General features: G+C 46.5%; 1 protein-coding gene across 2 annotated transcripts; it reads left to right on the top strand.

Annotated features, from left to right (window-relative positions):
- SERP2 (stress associated endoplasmic reticulum protein family member 2) lies at positions 1 to 27,094 on the top strand. 2 transcript variants are annotated; one of them, XM_055124034.1, is made up of 4 exons: positions 1 to 144; positions 375 to 492; positions 6,323 to 6,395; positions 26,675 to 27,094. In XM_055124034.1, exons 2-4 carry the CDS (start codon positions 409 to 411, stop codon positions 26,713 to 26,715), a joined length of 198 nt encoding a protein of 65 aa, XP_054980009.1. In that variant the 5' UTR covers positions 1 to 144; positions 375 to 408; the 3' UTR covers positions 26,716 to 27,094. The 2 variants fall into 2 exon arrangements, with proteins under 2 accessions (XP_054980009.1, XP_054980008.1); XM_055124033.1 differs by lacking the exon at positions 1 to 144 and having other exon boundaries at positions 167 to 492.
- The last annotated feature ends 848 nt before the right edge of the window (positions 27,095 to 27,942 follow it).

The raw sequence follows: 27,942 nt of genomic DNA, 5'->3' as shown, positions 1-27,942 counted from the left end.
GGTGTCTCTTGGGCGGATCGGCACGGTGGTCCCTGGGCGCGCACACACACACGCCCCCCGGGGTCGCAGGGGCGCGGGCCGGGCGCTGGGGCGCGCTGCGGCCGGGCCGCGGGTGCCTGCCGGGAGCCGGAGGGGCCGTGCCGGGTAGGGAGCTGGGGGGACCGGAAGGATGGCGAGGAAGTAGGAGAGGGTTTCCTGAGATGAAAGATTACTTCCGTCCGGGCTCTGGCCTCTCTCTGGAGCCTGCTCCTTGGGGGTTGGGGACCCGGGTGCGCGGGGTGCAGGCTTGGCCACCTGCAGCGCCCAGCGCGGGCGGGACGCGCTCGGCCCGGTCGGGGGCTCACGCGGCGGCGGGGGGTGGGGGGTCCTTGCAGGTGGGAGTCGAGCGCCTTTGCTAGCGCCCAAGCCATGGTGGCCAAGCAGCGGATCCGGATGGCTAACGAGAAGCACAGCAAAAACATCACCCAGAGGGGGAACGTAGCCAAAACCCTGGTAAGGCGGGGGCGGCGCCGAGCGGGCGAGCGGGGCAGGGCCGGCCGGGCGGGCGGGGCGGGGCGGGGCGGGGCGGGGCGGCCGCCGACTCCCCGCCCGGCCGCCCCGCTCCCCCGCGCCCCAGCCCGCCCCTCGGGTGGGTGCCCGAGCTGGGCTGCAGGCGACGCGGATGCCTCCCTCCAGCCAGGGGCCCAGAGGACACTGGGTGGTCGTGGCCCCACTCTGGGAGGGGCGGCTGGGGCTAGCTAGGGCCTCCCCAGGAGGTGCAGGCCTTTGTCTCTGGGAAGCGAGCAAAACCTCGTCCTTAAGGCTTCAGTTAAGTGAACCGCTTGACAAAGGGCCCAGAGCCTAATAGGAGCTAGGATGGATGGATGGATGGATGGATGGATGGATAGATGGATGGATGGATGGATGGATGGATGGATGGATGGATGGATGGATGGATGGATGGATGGATGGATGGATGGATGGATGGATGGATGGATCGATGGATGGATGGATCGATGGATCGATGGATCGATGGACAAATGAATGGATGGACGGGCAGACCGATGGACAGATGGATGGATAGATGGATGGATGAATAAATGGACGAATAGATGGATGAATAAAGGGAACGAGTCAAGGAATGCATGCATTTATCTTCTCTGTCTCCCAGGTTTGGGCCTCGGGGCCATCTCTCACAACTCACAGCTGGAAAGAAATTTCCAGCCACTTTGTAACTATGTATCCCAATGCCTTGCAAGTGTGGGTTGAAATTCTGAATCAGCTTTTTCCCCTCTCCATCCTTGTTTCTCTTTTGCTTTTCCCCCCAAGAGGTCTCTGGCCATTGGGCTAAAGTGTAAATACCGCATTAACCTCTTTCACTCCATGAATTTATTCCAACTGTATGATCATGAGTTTTATTTATTTATTTATTTATTTTGCTTTTGGGGTCACACCTGTGCCAGAGGTTACTCCTGGCTCTGCACTCAGGAATTACTCCTGGCAGTGCTCAGGGGACCATATGGGATGCTGGGAATCAAACCTGAGTCGGCCACGTGTAAGAAAAACACCCTATCCGCTGTGCTATTGCTCCAGCCCCCTGAGTTTTTAAAGATGACTTTTTGTCAAGCTCCCTGTGCTGTCTTCCCCCGCCTATGCACAACTGTAACTTAAAGCTTTGCAATTGGACTCTTTAAAAATTAGTGTTACTGAAGTAACATTGGTTTTTTAAACTTTATTAAGGTGCGGGCATATGGCTTTTTAAGTCCCAATTTGCATGTGCTATATGATGGTTTCCTCCAAAAGTCTAGTGTCTAGTTTTCATCATGCAATTGAGCCATTTTAGTCTTCCTTGTACCGCTTTGTTCTGGCAGCCAGTATTTTGTTTTGTTAGAGCCAATAACCTAGGGACTAACCAAACTTAGTCCCTAGGTGTGCTTTTGTTTTGTTCGGTTGGTATCTTTATCTTCCCCATATGAGTGAGAACATGCAATGTTTTTCTTTCTTTGTATAGTTGGATGTTTTGGTAAAATCTCTGCCTTGTCTAGAGAGGTTTAGCAAAGCAGATTATCTTCAACAGAAAAATGCCAGGCCTGTGAGTTAGGACGTACAGGTCCAAATTGTTGGGCAGGGTCAGACTCCAAGACTATGAGCAGAGGCACCATGGAATCCATTATCCTTTGCAGTTAAGTGGAGGCACAGCTGAAACTTGGGGTTTGGCTGGGAAAGCTTAGCAACCAGTTGAAGCCATTTCTTTTAGCCAAAGAAATTATGTTGGCTTGATGAAGTGGCTGGAGTGATAGCACAGCGAGTAAGGTGTTTGCCTTGCACGCTGCTGACCCGGGTTCGATTCCTCCGTCCCTCTCGGAGATCCCAGCAAGCTACCGAAAGTATGCAGCCTGCACAGCAGAGCCTGGCAAGCTACCCATGGTGTATTCAATATGCCAAAATCAGTAACAACAAGTCTAACAATGGAGACGTTACTGGTGCCCACTCGAGCAAATCAATGAGCAACGGGATGACAGTGATACAGTGATGAAGTGAGCAAAAAAGTTGGATCCACTGTGCTCACACTAGAGTTCTCACAAAATCAAGCAATATTGCGGCAGAGAATCCTAAGAATCAAACTCTGCGTTATTAGGCCAGGGCAATAGCACAGCGAGTAGGGCTTTTTGCCTTGCATGAGGCCAAGCCAGGCTCGATCCCCAGTATCCCATATCGCCTCCAAATACCACCAGGAGCAATTCCTGAGTGCAGAGCCAGGTGTAACCTTTGAGCATCACTGGGTGTAACCCAAAAAGCTTGGGAAAAAAAGACCCACCAAGCTTACCTAGCCCCCCCAAAAAACTCAGCTCTCCTTGAACCTTTTCACAGAGCTCCAGGCTCAGTGATATTTCAACTTCTCTAGTTACAGAATTAGATCATTTGAGTGTGATGGGCAGTGAGAAGGCAATGTGTTGTCAAATGGAAACCATTTTTTGTTTCACATAGATGATTCTCCTATTTATTTTTACTCAGAAAATTTGCTGAGAAAATTGACAAAATTGAACAAAATTATTTGTTGTTTTATTTGGGGGCCACACCCAGTGGCGTTCAGGTGTGGTTGAAGGACTGTCCCTAGTGATGGCCTAGAGCATGTGGTGCCAGGGATGGACACTGGAGGTCCGTCTTGCATGTGCTCCCCCTCCCTATTTCCCCAGCCCTGCCTGAAATCCCATTTTTAATTCAGTTGGAAGCACTCATGGTCTTCTATTCCTAAGATATCAGTTTTTCCCAGGATATAATACTGGTTGATGTTCTAAAAATCTCTAGCTGTGTGGTTCTGTTTGAAGAACTCGAAGCCAGTATTCAGTTCTCTGTAGAATTCAATTGACAACTTATCTGATTGCAAGATTAACAATTATTGCTATTCATTTGCCATACCTCTAGGCTTGATAAACTCAGTGTTGACACCTCCAGCTTTTCAAGACCATTAGAAAATGAGATTGGAAAGAAAAATTATTGGTGCTAACATTTAAAAAGAAAATGAAAATATTGGAATAAAACTTATTTAAAAGTCTATAAAATATAGTCACCTGCAATTTAACTCAAGTAGGCTTTGAGGTCTACATTCAAAATACACTTCTAGTACTGTGTGATTGAATTTTTAATAGGTCCTGATATACCAATGCTTAGACCTTTCAGAAGTGTCTGGCGCTTGGGAGGGGTTTTAAATGGCTCTACTAAATTTGTAATGAAAGGTTTTCACCCTGGGCCACAATGCATCCTTATTTTCACTTAGAAGAATTTTGGTTAAGTTTATGATAAACTGATCAGCATCCAAAAAAGGAAAACTAAATTCTCTTTTTAAAAAAACCATCTAAATCCTATATTCCCAATTATTAGTCAAATGTTATTATGTTTTGCAAATATTAACTTAAAGAAAGGACAGCTTATTTAGGAGTTTAATAAGCAAGAACAAAAACGTTGTAACTGAAAATTCAAAGTAAAAATTTCAAAGTAGTTATTTCATAACTAGCTAACAGTGATAAGGTGAATCAGTATTACTCCCAAATAGCAGATTAATCCAAGAAACAGAGAATTGTGATTATTCAATAGGGACTTCTCCACATTGAAAGGGGAACTTAAATTTCAGAGCTCTGAGTTACTTATCTACTAGTATTTAGTATAGGAAAGTCATACCATCACATTTTGGAACCTCAGAACATGCCAAATTCCATTGTAAAATAAATTATGTCATTGGTAGGATCGTTATTGCTTTCCTTAAGTCTTTCCAGCAATAGTTTCCAGATTACATGATGTTTTTCCCTAGTGGAATTATGCTTACACCCCTTTCTCCTTAAGAAAAAAAAAAGCAAAGGAAAGCTCTCGCAAAAAAAAAATTTTTTTAAAGATTATAGTTTTCTGTTTTCTATGCCCCCAATCTCTGCATGCCATGCTTATAATTTACATTTTTCTGGAAAGAAAACAAAAAGACACCATGTGGCATCTGTCCCAGACCAATCATTCATTTACAGGCTCCTGAACTCATTTGCTGGTTTCTCTGGAGAATACTCTAAGAAAAATAGTCATATAGTATTAGTGTGAGGACAGCAGTAGAACTTATGATGTTTGTTTGTTTGTTTTCTGAGCCACACCCATCTGTGCTTCAGGGCTTACTGGGATCACTCCTGGTGGGCTTAGGGGGACCATATGGGGATGCCAGGGACCAAACCAGGTTGGCCACATGCAAGACAAGTGCCTTACTAGCTGCACTATTGCTCCAGATCCAGCAGTAGCACTTTCGGTCAACTATAATACATGGTTAGAAAGTTGGTGAAAGAGAGAAGGGAGACATAGATAACACAATGCTGGTAACCTTATTTAAATAGTACCTCTGTTGTTTACTTGTTCTGATTTCAATCTGGTTTTTAGCATCAAAATATAGCCTAGTAATAACACCTGTTAAAATGATCTTATGCAACTATTTAAAACTGTGTTCCTGTTCTTGTCTTTGAAGCTCCAAGGAAAACAGCCATCTATCCCCCACCCACCCACCCACCCCCCACCCCAGAGTGATTTTGCCATTATGCAAGCATGGGGATAGATATATGCTTGTCAGGGACTAAGATATGAATGATCTTATTCCTTACTCAAAATACACCTGCCCTTGATACTTTCACCATAATCCTTTAGTAAGAGAAATATAGGGGTAGCTAGGAAGTATTAGTAAATCGGAATTATTCCAGATAATAAATAAGAATAAATAATAAATAAGAATTACTCCCATCCTTTCCAGACCCTACCTTTATCTGACTTATAAAATCACACCGAATGATACATGTATACTTATTTATCCTTCAAAAAAACATTTTATGTGTATCAATCTGTGCCAGGTATTGTTGTTGTTGATCCACAAAAGGGATATAGTGCATACAGTGCCTGTTCCTGTGGGCCTACAGTCTAGTGTAGAGACAGACAGAGACACATTATCACACGGATAAATATAGAGCTACAAACTGGAAAATACTACCAAGAAAATAGTATGTGGTGATACAAGTAACAAGAGAACCCAACTGAAGTCACAAAGAATGTAATAGGTAAGCTGAGAACCTAAGAACTGTTCCCTTATCTATAATAAAATGAGTTCTATACCTTTGATGGACTACAGACTATTTGGGCATCATGAAAATGAGGAAATATTTAATGAGTCCTGCCAAATTTCCAGTACCCCAAGTTTCCAATTTTTGTAGCACAGAGAAGGTTTTGAGGAAATGACTGCACTCTGTGACTGTGCTTGGGTTTCACGGGTGCAGGAATTAAAGATGAATGCATCTGTGGAATCCTCAAGCTCTGCAATGAGGCAGAACTGAATGTGAATCCCAGCCCTTGCTCAGGTAAACAACTGAGTCTCAGTTTCTTAACTACAAAACAGAGATGGTAAAGTTTGCCTTGCCTGGAGCTGTAGATGGAGGGAGAAATAACTGTGGATTGCTTCCTGTAGTGCCAAGGGAGAGTAGGCTTTCAACAAATACAAGCAATTATTAGAAAGATTGATTGGGGGCTCTTGTTTCACTCTGCTTTTTATGTCTTTATACCCTATGTATTCTCAGAATGTTTAAAACCACCAGGTTCATTCATTACAGGGTTATGAATATGGTTATTGGTGAATTTTTCTAAACGTTTCTCCCTCTTTTTCGTTTATCCATCTTTTTAAAATTTTCTTCATCCATATCCGTCCATTGGGTGTTGAGCTCAGGTCTGCTTCATTCACCATGAGATCCCCACCCCTAGCACTTACCAAGTAGTACTCAATAAATGTTTGTGGAATGGGTGAACTAATCGACTTTCTCCCATCTCTTTTTAGAGGCCACAAGAAGAGAAATATCCTGTGGGACCATGGCTGTTGGCACTGTTTGTTTTTGTTGTCTGTGGTTCAGGTATGAGTTTTTCACTAATCATGTTCTTTACCAATCTTCAAAAACACACGTGTTACTCACAAGGTAAATGGGCAAAGATGCACTGGTCTGAGGTTCAAGTTAATCACTGCTACCTGAAGTTTCTAGTAATAGGTTTTTACTCTGCTACTTTGCAGCAAACCAAATAACAATCATTACATGATCATGCTGAGCCATTAAATTGGCTCTCCACATACTACACACTTTAGAGTTCAGTCGGGGCTTTCTGTGAAGACATAGCCACAAACTGGTAATTTTGAGCAGAAAGTGAGCACCTGTCTTCCTTGAGGCAAATCCATGTTCCAGAAAACCAGAGAGGCTTTATGTTTTAAGAGGATGCTCTAAGAGCTCCTAAGTATAACTGGGTCCTGTCCTCGACCTCAGCATATCACCTGATTGGAAGGTGACAAATTCAAGTAACTTAACTTATATGCAAACACACACAGACACAGGGTAGATTTAAACAAAGGAATCATGCAGTTGTTTGTAGCCCAATTCTGTTTTGAGGAAATGTAACATAGTTCCCGGTTCCCATGTCTGAATGTCTGAAATACTAGTGAATGGAGGTCCCTTTTTCTAATGGTAAGGTCAGCCTCGGTGACCTCCCACTCCCCATAACCTTGCTGAAGGCTGGGAAGGTGAGGAGTCCCTACTTCCTGCAAAGACCTAGATCTCCCGGAAAGACATCATTCTACAGCAGAGGTAAAAGAAACCCATTGCTAAAGCTAGATCAGTGCCTCTGCTCTTCAAGAAATCATTCTTCCGAGGACACGAAAGGCCTTAGGAGGTAAGAGTGACCCAAAGTACTTTGTAGATTAAGGCGTAAAGAATTAAAATGTCATTTGATATGTCCTATCAAGAATATATTTTCTCCAAGAAAACAATCTGTAGCGTATTCCCAAAAATGTATCCTCAAAGGACAACCTTTGCCCCACTTAGGAATCCCTCCTCACTGTCTTGAACAGTTTATCCAACCTCTTTGCCAGAAAATTTCTGAACATGGAGTGCTCATTTCTTCAAAAAGTCTGTCCCATTTCTGTATATTCTAATATTTTTTTTTAGAAACACGGCTTCTCTTTGGAACTACACTGTGTTGTCTTCTCCAGTTCAGGTATGGGCTAAACGGCCTCAGTGCACCCACCTGGTCTTATCAGATATGGTATCTAGAACCCCATTCTGTATCTTCTGTGTGACTCTCCGAAAGCAAAGCCTTTTACAATGCAAAATTGGATTAGAAGTAGTGTAACTGTGAGAGAGAGGACAGGCTTGTCATTAGACTAGGTCTCATCACTCTGCTTCTGGCCCTATGATCTAGTCTCTTTTTACCTGTCACAGAACATCCTTGACTCACATTGAGCTAATGGATCACTAGGTCCACCATATTCTTCACATGGAACTTTCAGCAAGTTCAGAGATGCATGCACACGGCCTGAACCCCAACCCCACCACTCAAAGTGGTCCCCTGCCCTCATTACACATAGCTTTACTGAAGCATGGCCTCCTCAGCATTTCAAGTTCTGTCATTTGTTTATGTAATATTTATTCTCCTCTTTTAGCAGATAAATTTAGGAAATGTCACGTTTATTTTCTACTAAACATATGTATCCTAGCATAGTATTAGCATATGAGTGCTCAGTAAGTCTGACTGGCAGGCTGCCTGGATGAATAATAGAGCCAGATATGGACCATTCGGTAGATATTCAGTTGACTTTCTTGAGACCTAATATTAAGTTTCATAAATCTTTCTATTAAAATTGTATTGTTGATTATCAGTTGTCTTTTTATAAAGTAGCCATAAAACGTGGAAACACAGCTGAATATCATAAAGGAGTGACTTACTGGTAATATGCTATATGTACAGTATGGACAAGGACATGACTTGATATACCCAATGTACCATGTCATCTCTGTCTGGTTTCAAGTACTGCATGCAGTTGCAATGAATACCGTGCCTTCTTGCATCCTGTCAATGCCAGCCCCTGTGAATGCATGTGTAAGACATTGCTTCAGATGATCTGTATCTGATTTTTAATCTAAAAAAAAAAATTAAAAACAAGGAAACTGAAAAACCTGTGGTTGAGGGTTCCACAGAAAAATCCAGAAAAACCCACATATATGAAAACATTATCTATGTTTTCAGGCTTTCTGGCCACCCAATAGATTGTTAGATCTTGAATCCTGAGTCTTTTATCTAATTATCTTTCCTTCCCGGATTTAGAGATTCTGAAAGTATATTATGCTTCTAAGACACCAATAAAAGGCTAGACCACTGAACACAACTATAGACAACTCCCTTAGCTTTCAACATCTTGGCAAAAATTTAAACAATCATTGTGTCTTGAGAATCCCCCCCATGTGCCTGGCATTTTGTCAGGCCCTAGGCAACCCCTTCAGGAACAGGCAGGCACTGGAGGAGGCAGATAAGGAAGCTGTTCGTTGTTAGCTGGGGAAAGAAGGCTTTGATAATGGGTGCCCCGGCCACTTGGCAGTCTGGATAAGGGACTTGTCTTACTGTATGTGGGATGTTGTAGCAAAATACCACAGACTGGTGGCAGAAATATGCAGCAGAGATACACTGCTCAGTGTCCTGGAGGCTGGAAGTCAGATGAGTAACTGGGAAAGGGTCCTCTTCCCATGTGGTACCCTTCTGTGTCTCCGTGCACTACCCTCAAGTGACAGGAGGAGCTAGGAAGTTTGGGACTTGGGGGGGGGTCTCTTTCCTGATACCATCTCTTCCCTTCATGAAGCTCCACCACATGACTTAATCACCTCCAGAGCCCCTACTTTCTGCGTCTAGCTCAGTGGATGTGATTCCACCAAGACATAAGGGGGCCATAGAGAGACTTTTCCATCTGACTGGGCAGGAGATAGCAGCAGAGGAAGTGAAATCAGAGCTGAGTTTTGAAGAACAGACACCCACACAAAGGGTGTGTGGGAGGTTAGTCCACATGAGGGAACACTCCTGACAAAGCACGGAGGCTTGACCTAGTTTCCAAGACTCAAGAATGGCCAAAGCTCGATGGTAGGAATCTCTGAGACGTGGCCTTCCTGTCCTTATGCAACCTGGGTGGTCAGGGCCTGAAGAAATACAGAACTCCTTCCTTCCCTTCTTTCCTTCCTTTCCTCCCTCCCTCCCTTCCTCCCTCTCTTCCTCCCTCCCTCCCTCCCTCCCTTCCTTCCTTCCTTCCTTCCTTCCTTCCTCCCTCCCTCCCCCCTTCCCTCCCTTCCTCACTCCATCCCTCTTTTCCTTCCTCCCTCCCCCTCCATCCCTCTCTTCCTTCCTCCCTCCCTCCCTCCTTTCTTTCCTTCCTTCCTTCCTTCCTTCCTTCCTTCCTTCCTTCCTTCCTTCCTTCCTTCGTTCCTTCCTTCTTTTCTCACAGTTTGTTAGGCCACTCCAGTCTTCACTCTGAGGTGGTCTATAGGGGCACAAAATGAAATATTCTTTTGAAAGGGCTTAAAAACTTACTGTAATTTTGCTACTCTTATTAGTCCAGAGTATATCTTCCTTCCTTCCTATATTAGTCCATAGTATATCTTCTGGACTATATCAGAGAATAGTCCAGAGTAGCAAGTATATCTTTCCCCCTTGAGTAAATTAACACATTTGCTGACAGCAGACTATTGGCACCCTCTCATCACCTGTCATTTTCTAAGAGCACAAACTCGGGGCTCTGTTATACCATTTGCCCAGGGATTAGGGATAGGGACATGGAGAACCTGGAGATTTTGCCTTCAAGTGGTTTTAAGAGCACATGCCATGGTGTGTAGGAAAGAGTGTAAGAGGGGATGGCACTAGGAGGGCTTAGTGGGAGAGCACATGTTTTGCATGTATGAGGCCCTGGGTTTGATCCTTGATACAATGAAGGAAGAAAAGAAAGAGGGGTATTAGCATGCCAGGAAGGAAGGAAGAAAGGAAGGAAGGAAGGAAGGAAGGAAGGAAGGAAGGAAGGAAGGAAGGAAGGAAGGAAGGAAGGAAGGAAGGAAGGAAGGAGGGAGGGAGGGAGGGAGGGAGGGAGGGAAGGTGGGAGGGAAGGAAGGAAGGAAGGAAGGAAGGAAGGAAGGAAGGAAGGAAGGAAGGAAGGAAGGAAGGAAGGAAGGAAGGAAGGAGGAAGGAAGGGAGGAAGGGAAGGAGGAAGGAAGAGGAAGAGAGGGAGGAAGGGAAGGTGGGAGGGAAGGAGGGAGGGAAGGAAGGAAGGAAGGAAGGAAGGAAGGAAGGAAGGAAGGAAGGAAGGAAGGAAGGAAGGAAGGAAGGAAGGAAGGGAGGGAGGGAGGGAGGGAGGGAGGGAGGGGGGAGGGAGGGAGGGAGGGAGGGCAAGCAGGCAGGCACACACACATACTAAATTAGTATGCTACATCCTCTCCCTTTGTTTTCAGGGCTTGTGTAATGATGCACCTTTAAATCTTCCTAGTTAGACTAGTTTACTTTTATGGAGAGGCTAGACATAAAATGGGTGCTTAGCAGGCTTCCTCTCCCTATCTTCTGTTAATCCCCTGTTAACAAGCTACCATGACCCTTGAGCAATGGGCCCTGTCCCTTTTTAAATCATAACTAAAAATAATCTACTACCACCTCCCTCTTTTTTTGGCCGATGTTAGCATTTCCTTTTGCTAGCCTCAGCTCAAGTCAGGCACTGTTCTCACAGAAATGTGTCACTCTTCTCAGTATGTCCTTGGGACCGTGCCCTTCCTTCTATCTTTGTACATGTCCTTTTCGAAACATGCCACGAAAAACACAATAGCTCCTTCAGCTCTGTCCCCATTGCCTCTGGGATTAGTCCCCATGCACACCCAGAGGGAGAGTCCACTGTCCTTAGAGAGTTTCTCTCTTTGGACGGTCCTGGCCACAGGCTCCCACTGGTAAAAACCCATTGTTTCTCTAAATTTGTAAGTATTGTATTTACTTAAATTAGACCGGTCCACAGATCAAATCTACTTTATGTAGTCTCTACATAATGGAGCCTTTTTGAAGATAGGCTCCTATGCATTTGAAGCCTCAGATCACTGGTCTCACACCTCTTTGTTCCATTGCTGTAACCTCCAGTGAAAAAGATCTCCTGTGTCTCATTTCTGACTGTACCTCAATACTGTGCACCCTCACCTGTTATACTCTTGCCTGTTACACTCCTGAGAAACACTCTGGGGGTTCTTGTAGAAGTTTCTCACTTCCGCAGACAGACCTCCACTACCTGTCCTTGCTGTAGGTCTCTTTCCTTTGGGCAAGAAAGGTCCTGCCAGGGCTGGAGCAATGGCACAGCGGGTAGGGCATTTGCCTTGCACGCAGCCAACCTGGGTTCAAATCCCAGCATCCCATATGGTCCCCCGAGCACCGCCAGGGTAATTCCTGAGTGCAGAGCCATGAATAACCCCTGTGCATCACCAGGTGTGACCCAAAAGAAAAAAAAAAAAGAAAGAAAGAAAGGTCCTGCTCCAGATACTGCTTCCATTTCATCCAGTGGCAGCAAGACCTAAGACCCTTGTCCCTCTCTGTGTTCAGGCTTTTGATTATTTATATGTTGTAAATTTTTGTACAGATACTGAAGACACGTAGAAAATATAATATTAAAGAAGATCTGGTGATTGATCCAGATCTCTTCAAAGACTCATTTGGTTCCAGCAAGCTTGTGTGACTCCACGTTCTAATGAATGACAGCTTGGTAAAAGTGCTCTTTTCTTCTAGAAATAGTGTCAGTAATATAAGACAAAGGTAATCAAGTTGGTAGTGTGTAAAAAACTAAAGCTCGCTGAGGGGCGTGTGCACTCGCAGGCTCTCCGGGCGGCTCTGTCTCACGGCCCGCGTTTGGTGCTCTGAAACCGCTGTGTATGGGCTGGATCGGGACAGCCGTTGGCCAAGGACAGGCGAAGGAAGAACGAGGACCAAGCTGGTTGCTGATTAGTTACCGTTTATACAGTCTTCCATCTTTCTCATCTCCTGCACTCCCAGCTCCACCTCTCTTGCTTCTCTCTCCCTCCTCCTACTAGTCTCTCCCACTTGTCTCTCCCACCTTGCCCTCTAGGCTACACCCAGCCAGGTAGCAAAATCAACATAAGAAAGCCCTTCCTGAGGCAGGGCATTCCAAAGCCCTTCCTGACTCTTAAGGTTTTTTTTTTTTCTTTTCCTTAGTCCAAACACTTATTAACACCTTAATACTAGTTATTTTTGTATGCACATAGCAAGAGATACATTGAGGCTTGCAAGGCAGCTCTCCTGACAACATCTTGCCACAGGCTCAGACCACAGCACTCAGGCCAGATTAATCACTCCTAGCCCTAGCAGGGTCCAAATCTAGTTATCACTGGATCATGACAACATTTGTCCATGATCAAGCTCTTAACTTATAGTTAAGCATTAGGCACTTTGGCCAGGCCCATCTCGATGCCAGGGTAGCACACAACTCACCGCTTGCCCTGGGTCCGTCTCCTCCCTCATCGGGACCCTGCTTTTGGGGGTGATAGGAAGTAAGGGCAGCTGAGGCTTAGGTTGAGAGAACAGATGCCCAGGAGGAAATTATCATGTAGAGTCAAATGACTCCCAGGTTATAAAAGCATAGCATTTGCTAAGTCTTCCTGTGTCCATACAAAAAGGACATGGCTCTGAATAAACTATGCAAAGGACTCAAGGAGAAGAGAAAAACAATATTTGCAAGTCAACAGAACACTAAGAAATAAGCTACAAATAAACAAAGAGGAATGGGAGCACTGTAATGGGAGTAACCCAGTAAACCTAAACTACCTGAGGCTATGTTATCCTACAGTAGTGGAGGTGTATAGGGAAGGAAGAAAAACTGGGAGGGATCTAAAGACAGTGGTAGAGGATCTTGAGTAGTTTGGTGAAGATAGAATTATAGTACTCTGTACATCTAAGTATAAACATTAACACAATTATTAATCATGTTGCCTCAATAATAATGTTTAGTTTATTTAAAAAGAAATATTGTCGGGGCTGGAGAGATAGCACAGCGGGTAGTGCGTTTGCCTTGCACTCGGCCGACCCGGGTTCAATTCCCAGCATCCCATATGGTCCCCTGAGCACCGCCAGGAGTAATTCCTGAGTGCAGAGCCAGGAGTAACCCCTGTGCATCGCCAGGTGTGACCCAAAAAGAAAAAAGAAATATTGTCATTATACATAAAGTAACTCAATATGCAGGATTTGACAAACAATGCAGAATGCATATTTTATGTTTTCCATACTCTATTCTAGGAGAGAGGTAGAGCTGGTAAGTGGTGACATTAAAGGGAATGCCAGGCCCATTCATTTTTCCCTCTTACTCCATTTAATGGACTGGAGCAATAGCACAGCAGGTAGGGCATTTGCCTTGCACGCGGCCAACCAGGGTTTGATTCTTCCGTCCCTCTCGGAGAGTCCAGCAAGCTACCAAGAGTATCCTGCCCATATGCCAGAGCCTGGCAAGCTACTTGTGGCATATTTGATATGCCAAAAAGCAGTAACAACAAGTCTCACAATGGAGATGTTACTGGTGCCCGCTCAAGCAAATCGATGAACAACAGGAGAACAGTGCTACAGTGCTGCTCCATTTAAAATGGAAAATCAGGGAAATATTCCAGCAAGTTTCAAGACCCCATCATTGGGAGTGATGCGTACTGCCAGACCTTCAGTCCTGCTTCTGGCTTCTTGCTCAGCCTTCCTCCTTCCCACACATGCCGCTCATGCCTGTGGTGAGATAACAGAGAGGAAGGAAGAACCAGGAGAGCAGCGAGGGTGCAGAGCACAGGAACGGACAGGCGCCTGACACAGACACGCACAGGCAATGTTCACCAGGAAATCAGATAAACGTGCCAGCTCCTCGAGGCTGCCGGGAGGCCCCGTGGCCCTAGTCCAGCCCAGCCATGCCCCGGTCTCCCTTACATCTGTAACTGTGATCTCTGATGCATAGCCCTATGGGGGAGTAGTTGAAGCAGCTTATCTAACCACGCCCCTCTTCCCCGGGAAGTCCGTTCCCACCCGCCGTGGTTGCAGATGGTCTCTTGGGCAAGAGACATCACTGCAACCCAACCAATAAGTAATGACAGAATAAGAGGCCTTGGGAAGGAAGGGATAGTTTTGGAATCTGTCAGATGTGGGGTTCAAGGCCTTGATTTATCAGCTGAATAACCTCAGACCAATGATTTATGTTGCACTGATCTCTTTTAGAGAGATCTTTTAAAGGGGAACTGTACGTGTCTCTCCAAAGCTTCCGCCCCCCCCCCCACCGGTGGTTCTAAGGATGGGATGGGTAGGCCCACAGCCAGCTGAAACCTGCAGCACTGGTCAGCATCACCTCCATCCCTCCCTGAGACTTTGTGGAAATGAGGGTGTGGTGAGTGCATCTACTTCCATTAGAATTCACTGCTTCCCTGCTGTGCTCTGAACGGTCAGGCTCAGCCATCCCCACTGGTCTTTATCTTCCAGAAGGACTTGCAAGATGATGCAAGCTTTTCTGTAGCAACACCCCAGATGCATGAGACACTGTTCCCAAGAAAAGCATCAAAATCTTGCAGGAAAAAAGAAAGCATCCCAATGCAGACTAAAAATCAATGAGTAGCGGTCTGTACTTTAACCTGATTATCAGAAGCAAAATATTAAGAACTTTCCCCTTAAAGCAGCCAGAACACAGCACCGCTTTTGCTCTAACACTTATCTCTGCGTGATACAAAAGCTTTAAGAACAGTGTGTTCTTTTGGGCGAGGGATCCGCCAGATAACCCTGCTCAGGGCCATTGCGGCTTTGTTTTGTTTCGTTGAGTAACCAGTTCAACTGCTGTTTTTATGATAGACAGTCTGTCAGAAGTCTAAAACCCGTTCCCAGTCAAATACCTGTGGTGGGTCCCCTCACAATATTTTTTCCAAATAGACCAGAAATTCTGCTGGTTCAAGTCTTGGCCTGCAACTTGCTTTGGCCTGAGCCTTTGTAACTGCCTAATTTTGGCTTTACTTGGTCTCTTCACACTCCTGATCCACATTGTGATGCAGGGGATTTAAGCGTCACCTACCTCCCCACTCCACCCCCAATACTTGAGAGACTGCTGTTCCCCCCTCCCCCCCACCCCCATTATAAAAGTGTGAACTTTTCTGCAGTTGGTTCCCAGATAAGCAGCTCATCCCTGCTGCCTCCATTCCTGGTTTCAAAACCTGCCTCTCTCGGGAGAAGTGCATGATAGAGATGAGGACCGCGGGCTCTTATCTGGAGACTCAGAGACAAGCATGACCCCGAATGTCTGTCTGAGGCCACAGAGGTGCTGTCACCCGGATACCACGCACTATCTGCACAAGACACTCGCGTCTGAATGTGCTTTCCCAGACCGATGGTGAAGAGTTCCCCCACTGTGTCTGCCCAGTGCCCTGACCTTGGGCTTTCACTCCCGTTCACCCTCAGCTCATTTCTGGAAAGAAGAGTGTGGGCAGTCCACTTGTCGTGTCCACCACGGCCATGGAGTTGACAGCAGGGTCTCTTCTCATCACTGCCATCCCCGCCCCCCCCCTTCTTATAATCCAGAGCCACCGTGGTCATGGCATAACAACCTTTCGAGTCTTCGCCTTTCCATTTTGCCCAAGGAGTTAGACCTATTTTCTAAAGAGGCTCATTACCCTGAGCTGTGGTTGTCTGGTCAGCAAATACATGTTTCTTGGGATCTTGTCCTGTTATTTACTTCTTCAGGAGCTGAGTGAGACTCAGCACACTGACAGAGAGCAGCAATTGTCACAGCTCTCCTTGCCACATCGGTATAGCCTCTGTCCTCATCCCTCATTGCAGTTTCAGCTGGGAATTCTTTGGGGGCACCTTTTGACCCCCCTGTCCTCATCCTTTGGTTCTCAGAGGAACTCTCTGATCGACCAGCCCATCCCAAGCTTATCCCTGGTTCTATACTCAGGGATCATTCCTGGCAGTGCTCGGTGGAACATCTATGGTGCCAGAGAGCAAACCCACATTGACCACATGCAAGACAAGTGCCCTACCAGCTGTTCTATCACCCCGGCACCCCCCAAAAGGAATGTTTTAAGAATAAAATGTCTAGATTAGTGGTTTTGTTTGTTTGTTTGTTTTTTCTGTAGTATACTTTATTTAAACCTTAGAGGGAATGAAAAGAGCCACGATTCTGCTTGAAGCAGAAAGTTTGTGTGTGTGTGTGTGTGTGTGTGTGTGTGTGTGTGTGTTGCTCTATCTTCTCATTGTCTTGCTCCTGATGGGCCCACACATCTGGACCCTCTTTTCCTATCATCTGGGGAAGTGTGTGTGGTCCAGCACTCAGTAATAACAGTGAATGCCTTTCAGCCCTGAGCCTGCTCCTTCAATTTGGCACTGTGAGCTGTGAGTCGCTACACTGTTCCAGGGCAAGGATGCTTCCTTTGTCTGCTGGTTAGCAGCCTGTTCCCTTCTCCAGTATCCTCCAGGGACTGTGTCCGTGGGCACAGGAGGGAGGAGAGAGATAACATGTCACAGACTGCGCTGTTCCTCTGGACAGCCTTTTCCCAGCAGATAACATGATGTGATTCTCTGAGTTGTCCTTGGTATGACTGAGTCGCACTGCCCAGCCTCTTATTTAGGTGATCCAGCTACCTCCCTTCCCATGTGCATTGAAAGATCTCTGCATGTCCAGAAAGACCCCCTCCTACCTCCCAACCTCTCTGCAGGCTGCTTTTATTAGGGGTAGGGGGGTGGAAGAGAGAGGAAGAGTGAGTCTTTCATGCACGTAGCGGCAGTTGAAACTGGGCTTGACCATCTGCCAGTGGGGCAGTTTTGTCCACCCTCACCCTCCCATGGTTTGTTTTTACTGGGGCCACACCCAGTAGTGCTCAGAGCTTACTTCTGACTCTATGCTTAGAGATCACTCCTGGCAGTGCTTAGAGGACCATCGATGGTGTTGGGGATCAAACCGGGGGTGAGCCACCTGGCAAGGCAAACACCTTCCTGCAGTGCTGTCTCTCCACCGCCACCCCCACCTCTGACCTCCCTTTCTTAAAAAAGAGATGGCGCAGGCACCGAACTCCCAAGCTCTACCTGAAAATTACCCCCCAAGGATAAAAGGAGCTTGATCTGTGTCAAATGCACCAGGGAGGCCTGGTCATGATTTGGTCAATGTTTGCCAGGATCCAGTAGGCATCAGCCTCTGCCTCCTTGTCTCCCCAGCTCCTGGCTTTCCTAGCGAGCTTCTGAGCAAGATTGGGAAGCCTCAGCGGACCAGGCAGATGTTTCAACCTCTGCAGTGACTTCTTGCTGTGGGGAGAGCAGCTGGAGCAGGGAGCAGAGGTCTGAGGGAGGAGGAAGCCCTGAGAGCCCAGTGTCCATCTGGGCAAAGAGAGGGCAGGACTTAGCAGCTGAAATAGTGGGGGCCTCTTTTCTCCTTCTAGATAGGACTCTTCCTAAATCAGCCCACAAGGGTGGGCAGGTTCTGTTCATACTACTTGGGCTGTCATTTCTTGAGGATGTGTGATAAAGGTAGGCCGAGGTCTTTGGTTTTCTTCAAGCCATACAATCCCTATAGCTCATTTATGGCTGTTAAAACATCCCCTACTTTCTTTGCCAGGACAGGTGTGTCGCCAGAGGTTCCTCATGTCCGACCATCCCAGGGCTGCTCACAGAGGAGTCTTGACCAGCCCTGGATAACTTCTTGACCTGGCTACTGGGGTACTCAGTCCCCTTCCTCTTTTTCCCTCAACATTTGTTCCCAAGACAGACTTGGTTTCACCAGTTTGCAGCGGACCACTCACACAGGAGATTGCCAGAACCTTCCCAACACGGTGATGCCACAAGTGGCCTGTTTGCGGAACTGAAGCATCTGGGAGAAGCCCTTCTCTTTCAGCCAAAGGAAAGACTGACCCCATGCGCCTGCTCTGGAATTCCTGCCTGAGGTACTGAGACAGACGATCTGGAGATGTCTCTTCGGCCATTGGCGTCCTCAAGGTGACTGTGCCTCAGTTGTTCAGTGTTCCCTCTACCCTGAGCTCCAGCCACCTTGGGTTTTGTCTGGGGTCTCTTTCCCAGCCTCTGCAGAAACACAGTTTAGTGTGGAAAGGAGGCTTCACGGTCTTGTCTAATATTTGTTCTTCTCACAGTGCCTTCCTACCCTCATCTGTGCCTGGCTTCTCCCTCTATGGCCTCTTCTCCATCTCTGGAGACATTTTCTGGAAATACTACAAAGAATGGTGTGTTGCCTTGCCCTTTCCTTGGGATTCTTTGAGCTTGGTGACCCCCTCTGCAACATCTTACCTCCTGGATGTTTCCACCTGTGTCTCCTGGAGCTTTTCTTATAAGTTCTTTCATCCTTTTCTTTCTTATTTTGTTTTTTTAAATGATAATCACCAGACTTGCATGATTTCTAGAATTTCCTTCTTCCCCAAAAGACTGCACCTCTCTGGTCTTTCACTCTTTCTTTTCAGCAACTTCCTTGATCTTTCTTAACATCAAAAATCTATTTTCAATAAAAGTGGCTTTTTGAAGCCTCTCAATGTCTGGCAGTTACCTAAGAGACACGCTGTGTCATCTTTACGCCCTTCTGGCACTTCCTGGAGTAATTGTAGGTGGGGAATGACATAGTTCCAGACTTAAGGAATTTATGGTGTCATGGTTTTGCTTTCCTTTTCATGGACTGATCTCCTAGGACATGAGTCTAAAGGTGGCCATTCAAACCTGATTCTTTTGCTTTGCAAAGTTACTATGATCCATGTAGCTGGCCGTCATTTACCTTCATCCCCTTAATAAATATTTACTAAGAACATCCTATGTGGGTGGAGCTGAGCTTCTTGTGAGCAAAACCAATCTTGGTCCCTACTCTCATGGAAATTAAAGTCTACTGGGGTAGAGAGTTGAGATTATCAAATAATCACAAAGCTATGTGAGATCTTAGCTGTGGACTATTTGAAGGAGAGGCCTGTAGAGCTTTGAATGTGTGGAATGGAAAGGACTGGTGTTGGCTCACTCTCAGCAGGTGGACTTCAGACCATCAGCTCCAGCATCATCAGCAACCCAGTTAGGAACATTCTCAGCTCTTGCCCAGCCCTCCTGCAGGAGGATCTCTGGGAGCTGGGTCCAGTATCAGCTGCAGAAGATGGTAATAGAGTTTGAGAGTTCTTGCTTCGTATGGTCAAGGAAAGCTTCCCTGAAGAAATAATGTCTGAATTATAAAGAAAATCTAGGCAATAGGCTGGGATGGGGGAAAAAAATTAGGGAGAAATATGGCATGTGAAAAAAAACTCTACAGTAAGGTATGTGAGCCAGTCAACCCCAGTTTGATCCCTGGTACCACATAGGGTCCCTGGAGTACCACCAGGAGTGATCCCTGAGCTCAAAACCATGAAAAACATCCTGATCACAGGCAGGTGTGTGTCTAAAACAACACCCCCACCTCCCCACCCCCAAGTAAAGCCCTAAAATAAGAGAAAGAACTTGTGGGAGACTGAGGGAGAGTCCCAAGTGAGAAGTGTGAAAGATCACTCTAATAGGTTGACATGGGGGCCTCATCAAGAACTGGGAGACGGGGGCTGGAGTGATAGCACAGCAGGTAGGGGATTTGCCTTGCACGCAGTCGACCCGGGTTCGATTCTCAGCATCCCATATGGTCCCCTGAGCACCGCCAGGAGTGATTCCTGAGTGCAGAGCCAGGAGTAACCCCTGTGCATCGCCAGGTGTGACCCAAAAAGAAAAAAAAAAAGAACTGGGAAATCACACTGTCTGGGGCCAGAGTGATAATACAGTGGATAGGGCATTTGCTTTGCACATGGCCAACCCAGATTTGATCCCCAGCAACCTATATGGTCCCCCGAACACCACCAGGAGCAATTCCTATGTGCAGAGCCTTGAGTAACCCCTAAGCACCACCAGGTGTGACCCAAAAAATTTTACAACATCATATTTGTTTTTATTCAAAGAATAATCCAATGTCTGAAAAAGGGGGAAAAACAATAATTCTAACTACATGGTGGAGGATGGTTTGAAAAGGAACGGGAGTAGACCAATGGGAGAGATCTGGGGAAAGATAGTGGACATGTTGACTAGGGCAGTTCTGCGGGGGAGGGGAGGGAGGGCTGCATCATCATAGGATTCTTAAAGCACACAGTTCAGGACCGGAAGGAATACTGGGTTCAACAATGAGCTGAAAATATGCTTCACACGTGGGAGGCCACCTTTGGTCTCCCACATGGCCCCCCAGGGTGATCCGGGACTGACCTCCCCAGGCACAGAGCAGGAAGTAGCCACTGAGCACAGTGGGAGGTGTTAAGGATTTTTGGTTTTTAGTTGTTACCTAGAATCATTTTTTCAAGCAGCAGTTACTTTTTCTTATCTTCAGAGTTAAACTATATATGTCTGTTGCCAGTGATTAATCCGTAATTCCATAATTGATAACATAGAACCTAAAAAAATATATGATGACCTTAGCAGCTGACTCATATTTGAAACATGCTTTCTATCAAGCACTGCTGACTATGCATTTTGTTATGCACGTTGATGTGTAATGAGGTGTGTAAGACACCTTTCTAGGTGAAACTGTGCCAAACTTTGCTCTACTCATAATATAATGATAACCTCAAGACTATCAGGAGAAGTATTTAAATTTCCATTTTGTGAAAGAAGGAACCAAATTATTGGTTATGCTTTTTAAAAACTAGGATGCATTTAGGTTCTAACATTACATTTATTGTATACTGCATCATTTGAAAGTACTAAGGCAATAATCCTTTTGTTTCTAATAATCCATACGTGGAAGTAATGCTAGTTGGCTGTATTTGATTGTAAGAAATCAATAAAATAGTTGGGTTTTCTACCTTAAAATTTTTCTTAAAGGAATTTTTGGTTTTCCTGGAAAATAGGAAATCATGCCAAGCTTTACAGTAAGAGATTACAGGAAGGTCCTGTTGTGCTTGACCTTTGAGCCTCCTAAGTGCAGTTATCAGTTAGAGATGGTGGCAGGTGCGGGTAGAGAGGTAAGAGGAGAGCTTAGACCTGGCCTCACAGGTTGGTGAGTCAGCAGATGGAAGCTAAGTGGCAGTTTTGATTCGGAGCCAGCCTGAGATGGCCCAGGGAGAAGGAAGAGAATGAAAAGAATGCGAAAATATGCACTGAGTGAGTGGCATTCCTGCCTCTTGTTCCCAAGAGGAGGATACTGCCAGAAGACATGTTAGAGGCAGGAACCAGAGGGAAGGAGGAAACTGAAACTACTGAGAGGCGAGTGTCTCAGAGGCCAGGCACAGGGAGAGTTGAGAAGAGGAAGGCTCAGCAAGAACGAGTAGACTAGGGAGGCCAGCAGGGGCTGGAGCAGGCCTCTTGGGTGGAGTGCCATGGAAATGTCATCTGTCACTTTAGCCAGAGACGTTTCAAGGGAGTGAAATGAACTGAAGCTGGAATGCAGTGACTTGAAGGGGGAGGAGCAGAGCAAGAAGGTAGGAAAATAGCTTTTGAAAATGGTAGCAGAGAGGGAGCGGCTCATCTGCTGATGGGAGGGCGGAGTCAAGGAGACTTGCTCAGGTTTTTGAGTGGGAGTCGTTCTTGCCTATTTGGCCTAGTGACAGCCTCTCTCAGAAGAAGCAGGTGGTGGCTAACGGAGGGGTGGTGCCCTGCCAGGGTCTGAAATGCAGGTGGCAGAGCGCAGTGGCTCAGAGGATCCCCTGGTTCTCGCTCTAGCCTGCATTTCTCAGAACCTTGTGATGCCCTGACCTGGAAAGCCTGCCCCGCCCCCTTCCTTGGCACCTCTCCATCCTGCTGTCTCGCCTGCCCACGGCCTCTTTTCCTGCAGCCTGCTCAGCTATTTTCTCAGCTTTGTTCACCCACTGGTTAGTTATCAGGGTCCAGACTCCCCACTTCCTTTCCCACTTTGAAGCCCTCTTGACTCCCTTCCTCTGTGCTGGCCTTGGAAAGCCCGCATTCGGGGGCGGGGGTCTCCCCGTGGGTCGCTCTGGGTAGGCACACAGAATCACAGCTGGAGTCATCGTAGAGGCAGGGAAGCCTTCTCCAGGACATTGCTACAACTGCAAATGAACCATAACTCAACCAACTCTCCAATACTTAGATGTGGAAGCAAACAACTGGTGAGCTTAAGCTAAGACTTTATGAAAGTAATTTCTCTAAGAAGATTCCATTTTAAAGGACCACCAGTACACACCTTAAGGGTTATCACATTCTTAGGAGTTAATTCATGGATTCAATTAGAATCAGTAGACTCAGGCATGGGTAAGTTGCTTTCATTAACTTACTTCTTAGTGTTGCACCTCTGAGACAAGCATAGTTTGTCTGAAACACTAGAGAAATTAGGAGCAGGTCCTAAGAAAGAATAAAGGAATTTTATGATTACCTCACACTGCGCAGTCAAGAGTTAGCTTGATATCCTATCATGGCCTAAATATACTCTTACAGGTTGACCTACATCCTACTGATTTTTGTCTGGGGATAAAATTTAAGGGGTTTCAAGAATAGTAGAAATAAGTACCAGGAGGTTGTCACCATGGCTTGGAGGCTGTTCTCTCATCCTGGGCAACTCAGAGAAGGGAACAGCAAGTAAAATGTGGTTGTTGGTCATGTGGGGGAAAGATGATGCGGGCCAAATATAGACTAGAGACTGAACGCAATGGCCACTCAACACCTTTATTGCAAACCACAACACCTAATCAGAGAGAGAGAACAAAAGGGAATACCCTGCCATAGTGGCAGTGTGGGGTGGGGGGAGACGGGACTGGGAAGGGGGGGTGGGATGTTGGGTTTACTGGTGGTGGAGAATGGGCACTGGTGAAGGGATGGGTTATCAAACTTTGTAAGGGAGAAACATGAGCACAAAAATGTATAAATCTGTAACTGTAAAAAAAATAAAAAATAAAAAAAATAAATAAATAAATAAAAGTCAAAAAAAAAATAAAATAAAATTTAAGGGGTTTTAATATTGATTTAGCTTCTGTCACTATCACTGTCATCCTGTTACTCATTGATTTCTCAAGCGGGCACCAGTAATGTCTCCATTGTGAGACTTGTTACTGTTTTTGGCATATCGAATACGCCACAGGTAGCTTGTGAGCCTCTGCCATGTGGGCTAGCTACTCTCCATTGCTTGCCAGGCTCTCTGAGAGGAGTGGAAGAATTAAACCTGGATCCACCTTGTGCAAGGCAAGCACCCTACCCACTATGCTATTGCTCCAGCCCCATTTAGCTTCTATCACAGGAAAGTCTTTTTAATTTGGGAAGGGGCCTTGGGGTCACACCCAGTGGTGCTGAGGGGCTATTCCTGGCTCTGTGCTCTGGGGCTTCTCCCAGTGTGCTCACACAGTTCTAGAAATGAACCCGGACCTCCTGCATGCAAAGCATAAGCTCCAGCCCTCCAAGTTAGCTCCCCAATCCCAAGAGTTTAAGTTGTTGTTTTATTTTTTTTCAGTGCCGGGGATAGAACCCAAATCTCACATATATGACAAATGCATTTTTATCATTGAGCTCTATCCCCAGCCCTCAGGCAGGTCTTTCATTAGCTTCATTATATTTACTCCTATCAATCCTTTGAGGAACATTATTATGGACAGGTTTTTGGGGGGGTTGTTTGTTTGCTTGTTTGTTTTGCTTTTTTGGTCACATTCAGTGATGCTCAGGGCTCACTCCTGGCTCTGGACTCAGAAATTACTCCTGGCGGGGCTGGAGCAATAGCACAGTGGGTAGGGCGTTGGCCTTGCATGAGGCCGACCCGGGTTCCATTCCCAGCATCCTATATGGTCCCCTGAGCACAGCCAGGAGTAATTCCTGAGTGCATTAACCAGGAGTAACTCCTGTGCATTGTTGGGTGTGACCCAAAAATTTTTTAAAAAAGAAATCACTCCTGGCATTGCTTGGGGACCATATGGGATGCTGGGGACTGAATCCAGGTGGGCCATGTGCAAGGCAAAGGCCCGCCCTGCTCACTATTGCTCTAGCCCTGTAATGTCCAATTTTATAATGAGAGGATTCAGGGCTCAGTGCAGTTCAGTAAATTTCCCCAAGCTCACTAGGCACCTAGGACTTGCACTCTGGTCTTCGTATCCATACATGGAAGTCCCTGCTATAGAGTCAGTTACAGTAGTGATAGTAACAGCCCCCACACGTTGAATCCCTGACGTGCGAGGAGTTTCGTGCTTGTCGTATCATTTAACTCCTGTGACAACACTGCAAGTTCTGAGTTCCATAGTCCTCAACTTAGACAAGAGGGAAATAGACTTGATGGAGTTAAATTGTTCATCCAGTGAAGAATAGGAATTCAAACCTAACATTTTGCCTTGGGACCTCACATTCTGTTCTAAAGTCTGTGTATGAAGATTAGGGACAGTTCCCTGATCCCAGGAACAAAGCCTGAGGCATGATAGATGTAAATATTTTTTTCCTAATGTTGTTGAACCAGCACTCCTGTTAAGCCAGATAGAGCATGTTTATTTAATTTTCATTTCTTGTCAGCTTTGGGGAGTGGGGAGAAGACAGACGTGTCAGCTAATCTGCAAGCTTATTTTACACTGTGTAATGGCACTTTCTCATTCATCTAGCAATTTATCCTGTCAAGATACATTCAGAAATTTAGAATATGGGCCAAAGCAATAGTACAATGGGTAGGGTGCTTGCCTTGCATGAATCCAACCCAGATTAGATCCCAGGCATCCCATATGGTCTCCTGAGCCCTTCCAGAAGTAATTCCTGAGTGCAGAGCCAGGATTACTCTCTGAGCATCACCAGGTATGACCCAAATTAAAAAAAAAAAATTACTAAGCCAAGAACGCCTCCTATCACAACCAGAATAAAATTAACAAGTAGTTAAATCCCCTATTACTGTATCTAGAGTTCCTTGGACCACAGACACCTGGCAGTCTCTAATTTTATCCCTCATTCTAACAGTCTTTGTTTCAGCTTAGTCTGTAGCAACATCCTAATAGACAAAATCCCACTTCTGACTGGTGTGGTCTCACCAGAGAAATGACCAGAGAGTAAATTGAGACAAAATCCAATCAGCTGACATGAGAGCCCCAGAGCACAGCTTACCAGAACCGTTCTGGTGTCAGGCTAAATGCAGGGAACTCTCCGGGACTGTGTGGCAGAGTCTCACACAGGGATTATTTTTCATTATGGTCACACTGAGCATTGGTGAAAAGTTCATATAAAATCATGGTGATGTGTATCAATATTTGATGTGCGCGACTTATTTTCCAGAAAGCAATGGGGAATGGAGCACCAGGGCTTTCTCTGCCTTTTCAATCTGCCCAAGAAGAATCCCTCTGGGACCAACGTGTGACTTTGTTCTGTATCCACAAAGTCCCGGGTCTGCATGGGGCTGTGGTCACTAAGCTGAGCAAATGCAATGGCTCACTACTCTGTTTCCTGAGTGTCTGGAAGCCCAATTTGACGGAGGTCATATAGGGAGCTTTGTGGATCTATCCCAGTATGCCTTAGTGAAGGCTAGCAGGGACAAGGCTCCCAAGACCTCTATTTACCTTGATTATTGATTAAACGAGCTGACTCCCAACATCCCCTCCAAAAAAAAAAAAAAAATTCTTCAACACAAGGTAATTGCTATCACCAATATTAACATCACCTTTGTTAAGACTGACCTGTAGTACCTGCTGGGTGGAGGTGAAAAGGAAATTTGGCTTCTGTCTTCCAGTAATGTTTAAGCTCAATGGACCCACCAGACTAGGGTGGGAACCTTTAACCAGTTCTTACCAAAATAAGTGAGCATTCCAGAAATGGTCTGTGAACGTATAGGCTACCCACCCCATGGGTGTAGCAGGAAAGGCGTGCACTGAGTGAACACAGATCTTGACAGGGTCCATATTGCTGAGGACAGTGGTCACAGGGCAGAGTCACCAGAGACAGAACTCTGTAGCCAGGGGCCATGATTCCTGGTCTGTGGTTGCTCGTTTGCCAGAGACTGGCCATCTTACAAAAAACACAGTGGCCTCACTAACCTCTGAAATGAGCCCCAGGCCCAAAGGTAGGCTTGACTTGGCTCCCCAGCACTACACCAGATCTGGAAAGGGGGGCGGGGGGAGGGGCGCCAAATCCTTCATCGGCTGAGTGATTTCTGGCCCTAACTCCCGGAGGAATTAGCAGGCGTTATCTATAAATCCCACAGGCATCCATCAACAGAGGGGGCATGGCTGTCTCTTAAGAGAAGTTCACTGACCTCTTGTTAACTTAACTCCTTGTTAGGAAATATCTAATCAGCTGTGTGCTAACATGTCAGGGCCGGGGGGTCAGGAGAAGCCGGGCTCACTGTGCAGGCTGGGCGTCCCTGCTGGGCGCTGTCTAGTGGCTGAGCTGTTGTTTTGATTTTCTATTTCAGCTATCTTCCAGATCATTCAGAGTATAAGGATGGGCATGTGAGGAGGCCCACCCTCTGGAGACTGGAAGACCATGTAAGTTTAGAGCCAGGTAGGATGCAAGCAAGCCACCAACTAGAAGAGACCGCATAGGAACAAAGGCTTCTGATAGCTTCTTCGCGGATGTTGGACCAAATTGCCTTCTCCCAGCACCTCTCGGGCGGCGCCTCCGTGTTCTCCAGCGGAAAGGACTTTCTGCTTCTCCGTGGCAGGAGCCAGAGCTGTGTGGGCGGCTGGCCGCTGTTTGTTTCTCCCTTGGTTCCACCCATGTTTGCATGCGGGCCTCAGAATGATCGCGATCTTGGGCTGGCCTTCTATGGAGTGGGTCTCTCTTCCTCCCATGGGGAATTGGTTTTACAAATAAATGTCTTTCTTCAACCTTGCACCATGTGTGGGTGACAGCAAGAAAACGCAAGAAAATGCCTGAGCCTTTCCCAGGGGAACGCCCTTGGGAGCTGGTCAGGGAATCTGCAGGCCCAGACGCACATTTACTTAGGGCCCAGGCAAGCCCATGGGGTCTGGGGTTCCAACTTCCTGAAGAGCGGGAGTCTACACATTAGACCATTCTTCCTTTTCCCCTACCCCCCGTCTTTTTATCTGGTGTGGGAGTGCAAGGAGAGAGTGTTGGGCGGTTGTTCTTCCCCACTCCCCGCACAAACACACATACACACACCCAAAACCCCGTGTGATGGCGTTTGTTTGGTGGTTAGCTCTTGTGGATAGCTGTAGGGCCCGCATGGAGGCCTCCAAGGCTCTTGGTGAGAACCATCCAAGCTCAGGGCCCAGTCCTGACCGCACACACAGCAGGGGTTAGGCGTGAGGGCAGAGCTCTCTGGGTGGTCAGCTGCAGAAGGGGCAGGCCCAGAAGAGGGTGGGTGTCAGCCCTCTCTCCCTGCTTAGCCTTCCCATGCCTCTCTAAGCCTTGGTCCGCCAAACTCCCCATGTCCCTGGGGTGGGGGGGAAGGGGTGCCAAGGGTGGTGGGTGCATACATCTCAGATGCATGTAGCAAGCACTGCCAGCATGGGGGATAAGAATAAATGTTTGGGGCTGGTGAGTCCTGGAATGATAGTAGAGCAGGTAGGGGGCTAGCCTTGCACACAGCAGACCTGGATTCGATTCCCATCATCACATACAGTCCCCTATGGTCCCCCAAGCATCACCAGGAATGATCCCTGAGCACAGCATAAGGAGTAAGCCTTGAGCATCACCATGAATGCCCTACCCCTCAAA

Source organism: Sorex araneus, chromosome 1, assembly GCF_027595985.1.
Source record: "Sorex araneus isolate mSorAra2 chromosome 1, mSorAra2.pri, whole genome shotgun sequence".
Classification (NCBI taxonomy): Eukaryota; Metazoa; Chordata; class Mammalia; order Eulipotyphla; family Soricidae; genus Sorex; species Sorex araneus.
Note: the sequence above shows the minus strand (reverse complement) of the source record. Positions and strands in the feature narration are given on the sequence as shown.

Coding starts and splice junctions, on each gene's coding strand:
- SERP2 (XM_055124034.1), top strand. CDS start 409: ATGGTGGCCAAGCAGCGGATCCGGATGGCTAACGAGAAGCACAGCAAA. Junction 493..6,322: donor GGAACGTAGCCAAAACCCTG/GTAAGGCGGGGG, acceptor ATCTCTTTTTAG/AGGCCACAAGAAGAGAAATA. Junction 6,396..26,674: donor TTTTGTTGTCTGTGGTTCAG/GTATGAGTTTTT, acceptor TTTCTATTTCAG/CTATCTTCCAGATCATTCAG.